Source organism: Prinia subflava, chromosome 4, assembly GCF_021018805.1.
Source record: "Prinia subflava isolate CZ2003 ecotype Zambia chromosome 4, Cam_Psub_1.2, whole genome shotgun sequence".
NCBI classification, from domain to species: Eukaryota; Metazoa; Chordata; class Aves; order Passeriformes; family Cisticolidae; genus Prinia; species Prinia subflava.
This window is the reverse complement of record NC_086250.1, coordinates 35,546,261-35,562,074: the sequence shown is the minus strand read 5'-3', so window position 1 is coordinate 35,562,074 and position 15,814 is coordinate 35,546,261. Positions and strand designations below refer to the sequence as shown.

At 34.1% G+C, this 15,814-nt stretch overlaps 1 protein-coding gene across 1 annotated transcript in view; it reads left to right on the top strand.

Moving 5' to 3' along the window:
* NAV3 (neuron navigator 3) overlaps positions 1 to 15,814 on the top strand; it is a 267,877-nt gene that overhangs the window by 106,457 nt on the left and 145,606 nt on the right. The window contains exons 4-5 of the mRNA XM_063396422.1: positions 1,945 to 2,017; positions 5,419 to 5,596. Of these exons, the coding sequence (XP_063252492.1) occupies positions 1,945 to 2,017; positions 5,419 to 5,596 (251 nt within the window). The remainder of the gene's footprint in view (positions 1 to 1,944; positions 2,018 to 5,418; positions 5,597 to 15,814) is intronic.

Sequence of the window (15,814 nt, the reverse complement as noted above, 5' to 3'; positions counted from 1 at the left end):
CGCTGCGCTCAGAGCAGCGCTGAAGCCCAGCAGCAGCAGGGCCCTCGCGCTGGGAGGAAGAGGAGGTGAGGAAGAGTCAGGTCTTCCTATTTTAGCTGCAGCCAACTTGCGACTGATTTAGCTGTGTCACGTCTCTAGGTCTAACAAAATTACCTAGTTAATCTGGGGGGTTTTGTGGTGTAAAACTACATAAACATTTAAGAAAATTACAGTTAATGCCTGGGTTGCTTCAGTGACTGTGCTGGGCCGGAGTTGGAGTAATCACATTGATTTGAGGATGGTTATTGCATATTCTAAGCTGTGAAAATTGGTGACACCCACCAAACTGATTTATGAAACTTTACAGCAGACCCCATTTTTTTAGTAAATTTCATTAGTTTAACTGCAGACTTTGAGTTTGGTGTTCTTCTGTAATTGATTCAGTAAAGAAATTGTTTATTATTCAACTGTAAATGTTAGTATGTCCTTGAAATCAAGGTTTGAAAAGACTTCTAAAAATGTGTATTGGCCTTTATTGTTCTAGAAGAGCGTATCTATGTATTTTTCAGGTATTTATAAATGTATACATTTATACCCATGGATCAAGACAGTCTGTAGACTCATAATACGTATTTCTAGGACCAGTAGTAAAAGGAATATCTGTATCCTTTTAGCTACTACCATTTCTGGAGAACAATGGCAGAACTCCAATAAAGATGACAGTAATCAAAGACTTTCTTAGGCAAGAAAAGATACTGCCAAGGATCAAGTAGCTTTCATTCAAGGGATGAGTTTACCATTTATGTTTTGATGGTTGAAAACCATCAAAACGTAAGACATTGTAAAATGTGTAAACATTCAAATAAACTGCATGGACCTGAGCTACTGCAGCATTATGTTTTTAGTGTCGAATATTCTTTGCTTGATGTTCTCCAATGATAATAGGTATTTAAAATATATTGTTAAAATTTGGTGGTTTTTTTTGGTCCCAATTGCCTGGAAATAAATGCATCAATCTGAAAAAGTATTTTAAATTCAAACCTGTTGAAGCCACTTGCAACAGAACACCTCTCTATACATAATTTTTCTGTTTTCATAGCAGCATATTTATAGACAAAGATAGTAATTTTTATATTTACAGCTGATTATTCCTTCAGGGGTCCTGGAAGGACTGGGGTAATCAGCTGAGGATGATGACTCAAGAGCCTTTTGGAACACCTCTCTCCCTCATCTATTAGAAACAGACACATGAAAGGAGTCTAATTCAGTCATTATTCATTTTAGTGGCAGAAGTTTTATCCTTTTACTGATATATATATTTAGGCTACATTTTTGTACATAAAGCTCTCTGTGGTAACTGTAGATTTCTTCTAAATCACCATGAGCAGCCAGCACCATGTTCTTTAATAAGCAAGAACTCTTCTGAGGAGCATAAACAATAAATAAATTAAATTTATTTACTGTTAGATTGAAGGAAAGAAATTAGAGGAGCAGCCATTAATGAAGGTGATATCATTTTCACAGAATCCTACTCATCCCAAGCAAGTACCTTTGTTTACACCGTTAGAAGTTTTTGCTTACATTTTTTAGTAAACTCAGGCGATCATCTCTCCTGACATATATTCAGTGTCTAATTCTCTCTGGTTGCTTTCACTGCTGCTTGTTTGTAGCATACAAAATCCAGTTTTATGTTAACTAGGTGGGTTGTTGAGTTGCCAGCATGCCATTCTGGATTGGGCATTTGTGAATTGTTTCTAAGCACCAAAGCGGACAATGGAAGCTTTATCTCGATTCCCCAATTAGCAGTAATCATTCTCGCTAAACTTGGGTAAAGAGCTGTAGTATGCGATGAATGTAAAGTATTCATTCCTGGGCAGTTTTGGGGTTTTTTTTCCCCCCTCTCCCAGCACTTCTCTGTTTTGTCAAATAGTCTTATCCTGCTTGTTATTTCTATTCATGTTGCAGATTGAGAATGTTGATGTCTGCCTTAGCTTTCTGGCAGCCAGAGGCGTAAATGTCCAAGGTCTTTCTGCAGAAGGTAAGAGAAACAAATCATCAGAACAAATAACAAGATTTCCTTCTGAAAGCTAAATTTCTTAACACAAATCACTTGCACCTAAATACCAAGCTCCAGCTGTCTTGAACAGCATGCAAATAGAGATTAGTGATAACAAGTGAGAGTTCCCTTTTAATTTTCCCTTGAAATTGAACCAATGCAGTGTTTATGAATTTTGAGACAATGTTTTAAAACAATATTTTTACAACGGTATTAATCTTTTCATGTTACCTCCACAATATTAGATAGGCACAGAACTTCCCAAGCATATTTTTTTTACTTGTTCAATATTTGATTCAAAACAGCAAACAAGAACATAAGAATCTTGCTCAGTTAAATAAACCCAGAGAAGACTATTTGTTTCAACAAATTTATTAGTAGTAGTAATGCTGTCCAGATGAGTCTGGAAATTATAGTATTCCTTTGATGTCTCCTATTAAGTGAAAGAGTGAATGGTTTTGCTGTTTCAGTTATTCTGCTGTATTAGTCACCTTAAGTGATTGCCTAACGTGGTTGCAACTAAATTAATACATATAATAAACAAAACCATTAAAAATACCAGTTGCCTTAATTATTATGTAATATTGCCTTGTTCATGTAAGAGGCAAGTGAATTAATAAAATGTATATGTCTTTGTCCTGTAGCAAGTTAAGCAGTTCTCCAAGGTGCTGCGCACCTTCAAACCCCTTTGACCTCTGTGGCACCTGAAGGGAACAGGTCCAGAGATGCAACCCTGTATTTTTATTTTGCTCCTAGCGCAACTAAAAGCTGGAAGGACTTTTTTTTCCAGACATGATAATTTCGGTTGAATGCTAGAGGATATGTGGAGAAAAAATTTGGAATGCTAACCACTATTTTATTTTTAAATGAACTCAGAATTACTATCTTTCACCATCTGAACCTATCTAGGATTTAAAACCTGCAACACAAACTATTCACAGATATGTAGTATCTATTCACCTTGATTGTCAAATGGTGAAAAGCTCCTCAAGCGATTTAAGAGAGCCTTTGTGTGTACTTGTAGATATCTTGTTGCAAGAGGATACTGAAAGTTTGCATGCTGTCATTCACCTCAAAGTTATTTAGAACCTGTATTTCTAGAGCAACCTATTTTTACTTGCATATTAAGTATGAATTAAATGTGTGAATAGCATTAATTTATTTTATGAGGATAGTCGTCATTCTTTAATACTTGACATGGTACATGACACATTTTCTGTACTTTTTAAAATCAGAATCTGTGTGCATCCTGTAATACCTTTATTCCTACCTTTGTTTTGTTTTGGAAAATAATTTTAATAGGATATAGGCTTCAATTGTGTAGCTTAAAGTTCATATACTATTAAAAGCAATACTACTACATAGGATGATTTAAAATGCTCATTACTCTTCAAAACTGAATTTTAATATTTAGTGTTGAAGTAAGGTTAAAATTAATTCTGCTGTTACACAGTTGGTAGTATAAATCTGGAGTATATCCACTACTGTCTTCTCAATGATATTCTTCAAAGTACTTCAGAAGTGTGATTTCCTTAAATATACGATTTTTACTAGGTATAATCCTGAATATTGCGATTTTTAGGGGGAGAAGAAATTGAGTTTCTTGTAATAACCTTTACTATCAGGTCATTTATTAATGATCAGAAAGGCTGTGGAACAATAAACCATTAGCTTAACAAGTTTTGAAGATTTCCCAGCTAGTTTATGACCTCATTTTCACAATTGAGTAAAGAGGTCTAGAAAAAAACAGTCAGAATTTTCAGATTTTGACTACCAAATCTCTGCTTGAGAGCCCAGTTGATAAATAAAAAAGCGATGCAAAATTATTAGAATCAATAAACTAGTTTGATGTACCAACAGTCTTCCCAAATCAGAGCCACTTAAAATGGATAGTTATGTGGGTTTTGGAGATTTTATCTAGGATTATTTTAAATACAAATGTTCTGTATTTTTTTACAATGATCTTCCTTGAAACCAACATGACTGCAAAAGTCATAGTTGCCTGAAAAGTTTACTTGTTCTGGGAAAGTTCTGCATATCTGTCATGGTCTCATTGCTAATCAAAGATCCTGCAGCATCTTCCCAAGGAAGATGAATAAGTATGGTTGCTTAGAACAAATTTACAGTTTGAAAAGTATATTCCAGTGTCCAGGATTGGTTTTGCTTTTGAAGAACAGGTTGTGAACATAAAAGCTCCAGTGTTTGCTGGCCTTAGTATATGTATTAACATTTCACCTAATCCTGTTGAAAGAAAATGAATATGGTTTAATAGACACAAAGATAACAGTAATTTTATATAAATTCAACCTGGGAAAATTTGCCTCGGAAAGCTGTGAGGCACACACAGCTCAGTATTTTGATTTGCCGGGAAGGCAGAAAGGTTGTGGCATTGCATGTCAGGTTGCAAGTCTATAGGTATAATAAAAACCTTTCACAAGGGGGTCAGTGCCAAAGAAAATTAATAATGAGGTTGTGAACAGACCTACATGCTGCAGATAATTTCATTGAAGTGTTCTGAGGTTTCTTTTTTGACACTGAGATCCTTTACCAGCAAATAACAACATCCTTATAAAATCTTCATCTCAGGCTGAGCGAAAGTTAAAAAAGTAATGGGAGACATAGGGATGCCACCAGGATTCACCAGAATAGTATTCGGCTGTTTTGCCTCATCAAAGCTGTAGTTCTTGTTTTCATTATCAGTAACAGCAGTATAAAATAGAAAGCTATAAAATCACGTCATTTGAAAGTCCAAAGATGTAATCATGAGCATTACAATCACCTTTTTTAAAAACAACCTTCCATTTATTTTCTCTCATGTTTCTTGCACATCAGTATGAAGGGATGTGTGCTCACTGACAAGAACCATTACCATGCAGTCTTTTCGATTTTTTTTCACTGTTTATTACCAATGCACACAGAATTTGCTCCAAAAGCAAAAAGAATAATTTAAAATCATAAGGTTTGAAGGGATGTATATTTAAGACCACAAGAATTCGATTTTTCTGAATGATCTTTTCCTTAATTAGAATATTTGTACTTTGTTGGGACAGGGTGCAGATTATGTATCATATTTAAGGTTGGATATACTCTTTTTTATGACCATGCAAATGACTCATCATGAGGGCACTGTAGAGACAGGTGTTTGTTGCAACGTTGACACATCAAACCCCAAAAATTGTAATAAAAATAAACTATAAATGACACCTAAAATTTCTCTGACATTACAGGTAAATGAAGAGATATGACACAAACATGTATAGCTGTGGGCGTATTTTAGCATGACTTTTACAAAACTGAAGTCTAAAAAAGTGTTTTCAGTTCCTTTTCTCTCTCTCTCTCTCTCTCTCTTTTTTTTTTTTTTTTTTTTTTTTTTTTTTTAATAGAAATAAGGAATGGAAATTTGAAAGCCATTTTAGGGCTGTTTTTCAGTTTGTCTCGGTACAAACAGCAGCAACATCATCAGCAACAGTATTACCAGTCTTTGGTGGAGCTACAACAGCAAGTCCCTTCAACTCCAGCTGAAATCAGCCAGTCCAAAACACACCAAGATATGCAGTCAAGGTAGGTTAAAAAGTCATTTTTCTCAGGTGTAAAAGCTTTCTATTTTTCTGTTTGAAAAAAACAAAATTTTGGGTAAAGATTAGGCCATTTAATTTTTGTTTCCTATTTACGCAGTGGTTTCAATGTGGTTTTTGATAGTAAGCCCGCATTTCTTGGGAGTAGAGCAAGAGCAGAGAACATTCCCAATTAGATATAATTCCAAATTTTAATTAATTGCAAGCCTTTCTTTTATTTTATTACTGATTTTTCTGCCCATTGCACCGTAAGAGGCTGCTAGCACACCATGTGATTAGTATACTGGTTATTTTCATGTTTTCTTCACATATCTAGTTCCACATTTAAATGAAAGATTTCCAATAATTAACAAAACAGATGGGGAAAGGGCACAATTAATACTTTAATTTGTTATAAACTATTTTTATCTGCACACATTCTAGTTTTTGAGGACCTAATTCTATTTGAATGTTTTTTAAATGGGAGAAGAAATAGCCTTTGTTGTTGTTGTAGTTGTTTCTTTTAAGGGGGCAGTTTTTTATTTAGTTTTAAGAAAGCAAAGCACTCGTCAGAATCCAGTAATTGCTGAAGTACATTGCTTTCAGATTGCATCTGAAAACATCTTTTCAGAAGGTAGTTGCTTAAAGGCCATTATAGAAGAATGAATTTGAAACACATATCTATTTAAATAGAAAGAGTATTAACAATGTGTATTTTATTGGGGAAGTTAAAAAAAGTCAACTATAGATCTTCATGCAGAGTTTTGCCTATTGGTTTGTTTGGTTTAGTACTTGTTCCATTTTTTATATCCTTATTTAAAATGTTTTTTGGACTTACTGAACAACTGTATTTCTAGAATATGGTAAGTCGATCTAGGTTGGAATAAAAGTATCAGACTAATATATTGAGATTCTGGTTCTTAAGTCCATTCCTATATAAATTACATTTTCATGTGTATAATAAACATATTTTTCTTCAATTGAAGAAAAGCTTTTAACCCTTTAGCCTGATAGAAATCTATATCTTGGAACTAGAAATGTTTTAAAAATATATTTTGGAAGAAAGTGTTGCTAATAGTATTTTAATGACCTCCTTTGATACAAAAATTAAGATACCTGTGTTTGGCTGGGGCATTATGAAATGAAATGCTTTTATTTTCTCTGCTGAAAATTAATGTCTTTGAAGGCTTTCCCTGTGAAGTATACTATTAACATGTAATCTAGGAAGTTATGGTGGGGTCCTAGAAGAATCTGACCATTCTTAACATTTTCCAAAGCTGAATTTCTGCTTTACGAAGGATATTTAATACTGCATGAGAGGCAATGATATCTTGTTATTCAGTAATTAAGTGTTCAGAGGTTTAATCAGGGGAATTAAGAGTTTAGGCAGCTTCCTGTAAATACCTTTAGTTACTGTTTTTTGTTTTTAATTTAGTGAAAGAACTGACACATTTCCTGATTTTATAATTTACCCATGATGAAGTTTTAATTAAAAAAATATACAGTGTTTCTTTGTACATCATGACTGTTGCAAGGGTTTGTCCAAAAAAGCCTGGACAAAGCAGGTTTTTTACTATTTGGATGACAGTGATTGCACATGGTAGGCAAAGAGGTGATGAATTAAGCTTTCCATTATAATTCCCTGAGATCTCATGGTCCTTCTGCACTTTTTTCTCCTCTTCTATTTTACTATGTTAAAACTTGCTTCATTAAGAAGAAAGGCAATTATTCCGTGTCCCAGATCCTCCACATTTATGATTTTGTAGAGTGACATTTAAGGCTGATGTAAAAAATCTCAACTTCCATCAGTGTGCTTTGACCTTCCACTTTATTCTTGTAGTTTAAAATAGTTTAATTACTTGATTAAATTTCTGTTCATAGCTAGGTTTTAGGTGTAAAATATTTCTGTGTCCAAAATTACTAGACCAAGATTGATGCCATCTTTCTTATTTCTTATCTGTAAACTGAAGGCAAGATTTTTTTCTGTTTGCTTTCACACATAGAGAAGTTTGACACATTGTTACTATGAACTTCTGTATTGCCTTATTGCCTGATGAAGTATGGTTCCTCTATCCATATATTTTTCATTTAAGTCTTTAAGGATAAAGAAAACTGCCTACTAAAAACTTTCTCCTATATTAAAAGTTTCTATCTTCTACTATAAATACTTCTAGTATTATGAGCTACTAGCAAAACAAGGAGTCCTGGAACTCAGAAACAAACAGAAATACAGTTTTTTATCAATATTAATTTTCTTTTTTTTTCATTTGTTACTATTTTGAAGCAATATAAGGAAATTAACATAAAATGATATTTCCCCTCTTAAGAAAAATGACTACATGTGAAAACAAGTTTTCCACAAATAGATGGGCATATTTAAATCTACAATGATTTCTGTGAATTCTCTGTGGTGGACTCACCAATGCTTCTTTATATAGCAGTCATTTTATTCAATTGTTTTTTCCCAATAAAATAAATTATTTGAAAAATTATTAAAAATATTTACCAAACACCTTTCTAGTTTAAAGGTGCTAATGAGTAAATAAAAGTCTCTTTTTAGAAAGAAGGCAAAATATGAATTAGAAAAGAAAAGATGGCTTTGGTGAGATTCATGTTGCCTCGCCCACTTTTTGCTATTTAAAATGTGGACAGGCAGCTTACATGATTCCTCAAACTGATTTCTGTGGTTGCTTTCATGTCAGGTGTGTCTCAGCAACAATTACAAAAGCAACCAATATAACAGAGCTGGGGAAGCTCATGACTTAGGAGGTCCTGAGGACCTCACATGTCTGCTCTGTGGGACACTTGAGACCACTTGAGATATTTTTGGCAAAATGTAGTTTCCTTAGGATACTGAAACCTATACATTTCACTGTATGGGGAATTTTGGAAAGTGTTAAAATCTGAAGTGTATATTAATGTACATTTTTCACACTGTCCATATAAAATTATTAACTCAATAGATAATCTGCTATCAATCAAAAATGGAGTAATTTTACTTTTTTTCTGAAGTGGTATTGATAAAACAAGCTCTTTTATCCTTTCATAGTGAATGTTAATCTTTATGGCTATTCATTACTACACATTTATTGTGCAGGTATGCCTTTTTATTTCCATGTTGCAGTTCTTGATATGTTTTTAAAAATTCTTGATTCTTTGTGGAACATAACTGTGGAAAGGTTTGGTATGCAGAAGCCTTAAGGCAGAAAATACCTTATGGTGTATATTTTGGAAAAAATATTTGGCAAACACACGCAACAGAGTAGTTTCCATTAAATTGACCTGTGGTCTTTTATTACCTAGAAATAGTTCTTTCAGGTTTTTGAAAGGAACAAGAAAAATTATCTTATTATTTTGTCAGAAGACAGATAATGAATGTAGCTGCTAACACATGAATGGGACATTCATCTTTTTTTCAGTAATGGCAAAATGCTTCAAACCTAATTTGAGTAAATTATCAAGGGTATTGTGAAAATCATCTTCTTACACCATGGGTATTTTTTTTTACTGGAAGACTCACACATATTTACTTTGCTAGACACCTGAGAAATAAAGGTGTCTTTTTGATGCACTCCATACATTTAAGTGCATTTGATATCCATGTGGTTATAAGTGTGCATACATGTAAGCAAAAGCAAAATATATACACTGAAAAAGCTGGGTGCTTTTTATAGACTATACATTTTTAAAATCTTCAATAATCAATGACATTTCATGTTGTACTTGAAGTATTTGAAACTATATCGTAGTTTCAATTAATAACTGAGGTTAATTTAGGTTAGAATACTCTACGAGAAAAGTTATCTTCTTCATTGCTTTCAGCTTACATATACTAAGGATACTGTGTAATTTCAACTTTATTTCCTAGGAGGTAAAAAGCTGTTGTATTTTCTTTATTAAACAAATATGAGAAGGTGATGCACTTTGCTTTTTTCAATAGAAATACAGATTATACATGGGAGAGGGAAATACCTCTGAGAAGTCACACTGAAGATGGTCCACCTACAGAGGTTGTAGCATTCAAGCCCTGCTGAAGACCAAGAAAATTTTGTATTTGTATGTGTAGGGCTAGCATCTCACTCTCCTCATTTAAGAGATTGGTCCTGCTGGTGATGATGATGATGATAATGATGATGATGGTACTCATCCCCATTTCCAAGTTATGCCACTGAAGACAAGCTGCTTTATACAGTGTTTGAGCGCTTTGTCAACAAAAAGTGAAACAGGCACCAAATTGTATTGGGACTCTACAGGTTTCATACACAGCTTGTTTAGCTAAGGTAAACAAACAGAAACCCTAGGGAAATGTTATAATCAGAATATCACATGGCTGAATGGATTAGGTTTGTGCAGAAATGGGCAATTCAGGAGACGAATTCAGGAGGCTAGTTGTCCTTCTGTGACTAGGAGACAACACAAACTAGGAATGTCATTAAACCAGTTTCTGGAGGAGCCTCTCTTTCCTAAGAGCAAAGTTTGTGTGGGAGGTTAATGAATCTCCTTTCACAGGCTCCTTATGAAGTTATACAAAATTAGTCAGTATGGCAATACTCTAACATTCCTATTCCCATGTAAGCTCTCTGTGACCAACATCAGAATTGTGAAAACTGTGCTTAGAGAAGGCAAACAAGATTCTTCTTGTGAAAGAGTATCATTGGCCTATCTAGTCCTACAGCCAACAGCAACATTTCAAATTAAATGTAAAAATAAAGAAGGAAGTTGATTCATGGTAAGGGAAATTGCCTTGCAAACAGCTCACTTTCTTTATGGAATATTATGGTTTTGTACTAGTAATTATAAAAGCTCTGAAATTATTAGACTATTAGTGAAAAAATCTGCAGTAAATAAATAGTAACCAAAGGCAAAAAATAGTTTTAGATGTGGTTTCTGATTTCTTTTTACCCTAAAATTTCTTATATTCTTCCATGACTAACTATGGGAATTGAATATTTTGAAATCTGAAGTTGGCGTTTCCTTATGACTTTATTGCAGCTCTGAGATTTATTTTAAAAAATACAGTGCTGGTGGCCTTGTTTCTATCTGTCAGTACAGATAGATGACAACAATGGCTACATTATATTTTTATGCTTCACTTTGGTAGTGGATTCCATTATCAGAGCAATACATCTGTAGTGATGATCTTTCAACCACCCAGATACTAAGAGAAAACATATGTGGATGAAAGAAGCTCTGTCTCATTTACAGATTAGACAGTAACTGGTTTCAGTAAGCTGTCAGAAAAATTCCCCTAGATGGACAAACTATTTTATCACGTACAGGAATGATGAGCACAGCTTGAAGTCCAGATGGATTTTGTTAAATTTGTTATATTAAAAGTGCACCCTGGTTTTCCTGGGCATATAAACAAAGATAGGTAGCTGATTTCTACAGTTGCATATATAACTACTGCAAGGAACAAGGTTTCATGTTGCCTGCTGCTCAGAAGTACTAGGGAAGAAGTTAAGCATATTGGACACAGAGCTTGTGCTGTGTGAAATACAGGAATGAAAATGTGCTGGTTATAATTATGACTTGAACTAGAGCCACATCAGAATAGTGGCAATCTGCACAGCAATCTTGATTACATCACTCTGCTTAGAAAAAGGCCTTCATTTAAGTATTCTGAAGGTTTAAAATATGATTACAGCAGTGTACACCAAGTGCATTGCACTGACATAGGCTGGAAAGTGTGAAGTGTAAAGTGTACATAGTTGTGTGTGTTTCTTGATCAAAATGTAGGAAAGCGGTGAACCAAGTCCCTTTGCTGTCCTTAGCTCTTGCCATTGCTAGTCACTTGGTTTTGGTGAAGGAAAGAGGCAGGTAGTTCCTGCTTTTCCCACTGTGGAATCATGTACCAATCACTGATTATGAAGAGAAGAAAAATTAGGAAAATTTCTTCTTTCTGTTCTCTGTTTGCTAGTAAGGGTCTAAGCAAACAAAGTGCTATTAATCTAATCTGATGTATTTTTATAGTCTGGGATGAATGAGTTGCAGAATAAGTTGCTTAATATGATTGTCCCAGGATCTGCAGGAAGCTCACCTTCAAATGGCCATTAGGTATATAATTTTATTTTAACATTTTTTTTACCTTGCAAATCAGTTGTAGCCCTATTTTGTTCTACTCCCCAAAGATGCAATCAGTATAGTCCTTAAGGTTCTGAATCACAGAAACTTCAGAAAGGAAGTTCTTTCATTATATTTGTCCTGAAGTCCAAGTAAATAAAGCATTTAATGTGTCTCAATGACAGATGACTAACCTGTCTAATAACCTTCACACAGAAAAGACAGAACAAAGCAGTAGTAAGAACATATTTGTCATATACTTCTTCCATGTAACCCATCCTCTCTAAGGTGCTATCTAATAACATTTCTTAAGCTTAAAATAATGGGGGAAAGGGTCTTTCAAAGTGACATTCAGGTTCTAAAATAAATGGACTTTTCTATAGTTATAATACACTACTGTAGCAGACTATAGCATGCCTAGAGAGAAAATAAAAAATGTAAATTAAAAAGAATTTTTAATCTCTGAATAGTGTTTCAGATTTTTTTAAACTGTTCATTGCTTATTGGAGGAATTCACTATCAATCCTTCATAAACAGCTTCACTTTTTACCTTTTTACATATTTCTGTGGGCTGCATCCTTCAGACTTGTCCCTTATTGATTGGTATCTTCCTTTGTTTGTTGCATACAGTTTTTTTCTCCTTGCAAAGTACCTGATGTATGTCTGAATGCTTTCTTTAGAAACCTGTGACATGTAGTTATCCTGATTTCTTCTGTTTATAAATTATGTCTGTTCAAGAACAATTTCTTTTCCCTGCCTCTTCTGCTGTTTGCAGTTCAAAATGCAACTGTCATCTTTTCTCATTATCTGTTCTTGCAGTTTTCCAAAGAGTGTTTTAAATCAGTTTAGTGGCAATTTTCATTTTGTACATTTCAGATATTCTCATTGTCTGTTGCCACTCATTACTTTTTATATGTCAGTTGTGATGCACTTTGGTCATAATTTTCACTGTTACTCATCCAGATCATGTAGAATTTAATGGGAAGTGTTCCATTCATCCTTGTAGGACTTGAATCCAATCTTTTATGCATTTCCCTTTGAAGGAATAGAAGCTTTATAATGAAGTTACTTTCCCTTCAGACATTCTTTGTTGCTCTACCCTCACTCTCTACTGAGATTCATTAGATCTTCTCATTCTCTGAAATGAAATACAAAATGATGCAACTGCCCATACATTTATTACTTTCCCAGACCTGCCACCAATTTAATTCTGACATCTTGTGAACACTGGAGGTTGCCTATAATTATTTGTGTATGGCAAATGAAATTTCAACACATGTAAAATGCAAGGATACCCATATTAAATTAGTGCAGCCTTCGTTCTTCTTTTTTCTTGTTTGTCAGATGATTCCTTTTTTACCTATTATGAAGCAAAATATTCTTTCTTTTCCTATTCATTCCTTAATAAATTCCCTGATACCAACATGTGGCCCTGTCTTTTCCTTGCATTTTTGCATTCCTTTAAGTCACAGTTCTATATTTGTACTGTTACTTTCCTTGCTTCTGTCAATCCTTTATATCATCTACTATATCTTACTGTTTTCAGAGACTGTGCAACAAATTTGATATTCTATATATTGTGGTTTTGCAGGTGTCAGTTAATGAAATAATATTACAGTTGGAAGCTGCTGTGATGGAGATGACTTTCTCTTTTGATTAACCAAAAAAACTCTGAAATAAAAATCCATATAAGTTTCAAAGAAGCAAAATGGATCAAATACAAGTGGAAAAAAGGGGGTTTAAATATTATAATTCACCAGACTTACAAGAATTTATTTTCATTTTGAAAATGCATAAAGGAAAATAGCTGAACTGCTGGTAGCATCTTTTGTATTTTCTTTATATTACAAATTGCTTTACCATTTTAAAGTCAATGAGGAGACCAAACAAAATGCTTACAAATGTTTTATTACTGTCAATAGAAACTGTTAACCATGTGATAATTTTTTGACTGATGCAGGTTTGTAGCAATCCCAACCACATATTAGGATGTGTTATGAATATGGACTTTCTGGAAATCTATGCAAATATTCAAGAGATAATTAGCATAGATTTAAAGAATTAAAAGCATCAGCATTTCTGTCACTTCTGTTTCATTCCCTCTAGGAAAAATCTTTATTACCATTTTATTGTATCAAACTGTGAAGTAGAAAGGCGACAAATGATTCTGTGCAGATACTCTGATATAATTTTGTTGTAGTAAAAGATCATAAATGGTATGGAGATAAGGTCATAAAATGGTACAATTGGTCCCTAAGGGCCTACTCCTAGTTCTGGCAGCACACTGTTACCCACTTGTCCAATTTGTTCAGAGAAAAATAGTAAGGTTTGAATGATGGCATTTTAGATGTGCTACAGGTTAGGCTAAGCACAGTAGCAAAGTAGCACCATGTCCTAAACCACTACCCAGAGTTACTGCTGGATATCCATTTTTTTTCTTTAATGGTGTGATTCATGTACTCCTTCATTAAATTCCACAAAATATCTACACTACAATACTTGGACCAAAGCAGGAGAGCTATGGTCACTGTGGCATATGATTTGTTCCTATTAAAAGTCCCTATATTCTGCAGAAACATAAATATTGATGCAAAACTGGGTTATGTACATTTTGGTTTATGAGTTGTGAACAATAGGAAAACTGAAAACATAATTTTACCTTGTAGCTTCAAGCATTAATCATTTGGAGACAGACTGCTTGAATAAGATGCCAGAAGTTCAAAGAGCGGAAAGGAGAAATGTCCAAATAATTTAGAACAGATGACAGGGTATGAGCTAGAACTGCCTCAGCCATAGACATTTCCTTTTGTGAATGAAAAAAAGAAAGTGTATTCATGTGTTACATATATACAGATAATATACCTCTACCTATAAAATACGCATTCATAACCTTTATATAAATGTTAAATGTTTATTTATTTATAAATAAATATAGGTACAGATATGCGTAGATACATAGATACATACATTTAGATATGGCCATATATTAATTCACCAAGACTGGGCTAAAAAGGGAAAATAAATGTCTCAAAAATATTGTTTGTACAGAAAATCAAGTTCTTTTGGTTTCTTCCTTAGTTTTTCTGGAAAGTACATTTGGGGAATCAGGGATCTTCTACCTGCCCAAACTGTTTGGTATGGTGAGGGCTTGGAAGCTTGTTCTCCGTGGCATCTTTCTAGGCACACTTAGAAGTTGGAATCAGGTATACCTTATAACGTTATCTCTTGTGCTTTTCAACCAGTAGCATTATAACCAGTCAAATAACTTAATTAAGAAAAAAAAATTAAAAAGAAAAAGGTGCACAGGGCAACTTAGACCTTCTGGGCAAATTTTTATGTTGAAAAAGAATTTTTTTTAAACTAGTCATTTTTCAGAGAATTGTTCTAATACAAAAGTCTTGAACAGCTCTGGAGTGCATTCACACTAGAAACTAAATACACTTTATATGATCAACAGCATATTAAAAATCAAGTATGTCAGTAAGGAAGAAACAGTTTGATTATATACTACAAAACCTTTGCCTTTTTTTAATTTTAACATAGTGCATAGCTGGCATTTTAGAACCACCATGTGACTCTTAGCATTATAGGAAAATGACAGTGTGATGTAACATGATCCTTTTGATCCTTTGGAAGACTTAATAAAAAGTATATGATATTCAGGGTGTCACTGCATGGGTTACTCTTTGAAGATGGATGTTAAAATATTCTTAGCCTGATTCATGCTCTTTTCAGGTTTACAGAAGCATCATCCTTCAGCTTCACGTGTTAACACATTTTCAAGGACCTGCTTCTTTTCTGATATATTGTACGGCAACAAGATTGAGTTTCTGGTACTTTAGTCCAGTGTGAAACAAACTGTTGCCTTCCTTCTTCTTAGAATCATAGAATGATCTAGGTTGGAAAAGAGTTCTAAGTTCATCAAGTCCAACTGCTAATCCAGCACTGCCAAGCCCACCACCAAAACTTATCCCTAAATGCCACATAAAGTCATTTAATATTGTAGGCTATATTGATTTCCTAATCTCCTCTCCACCTCTTAGGACCATTTTGTAACCATGTCATGCCTGCCAGTGAATTTCCCATCCTGACGGAACGTGGTGCACGAGTCCCCAGTGCAGCTGATCGTGCTGCACAGCCGTGTGGCACCGTGCAGAGCCCC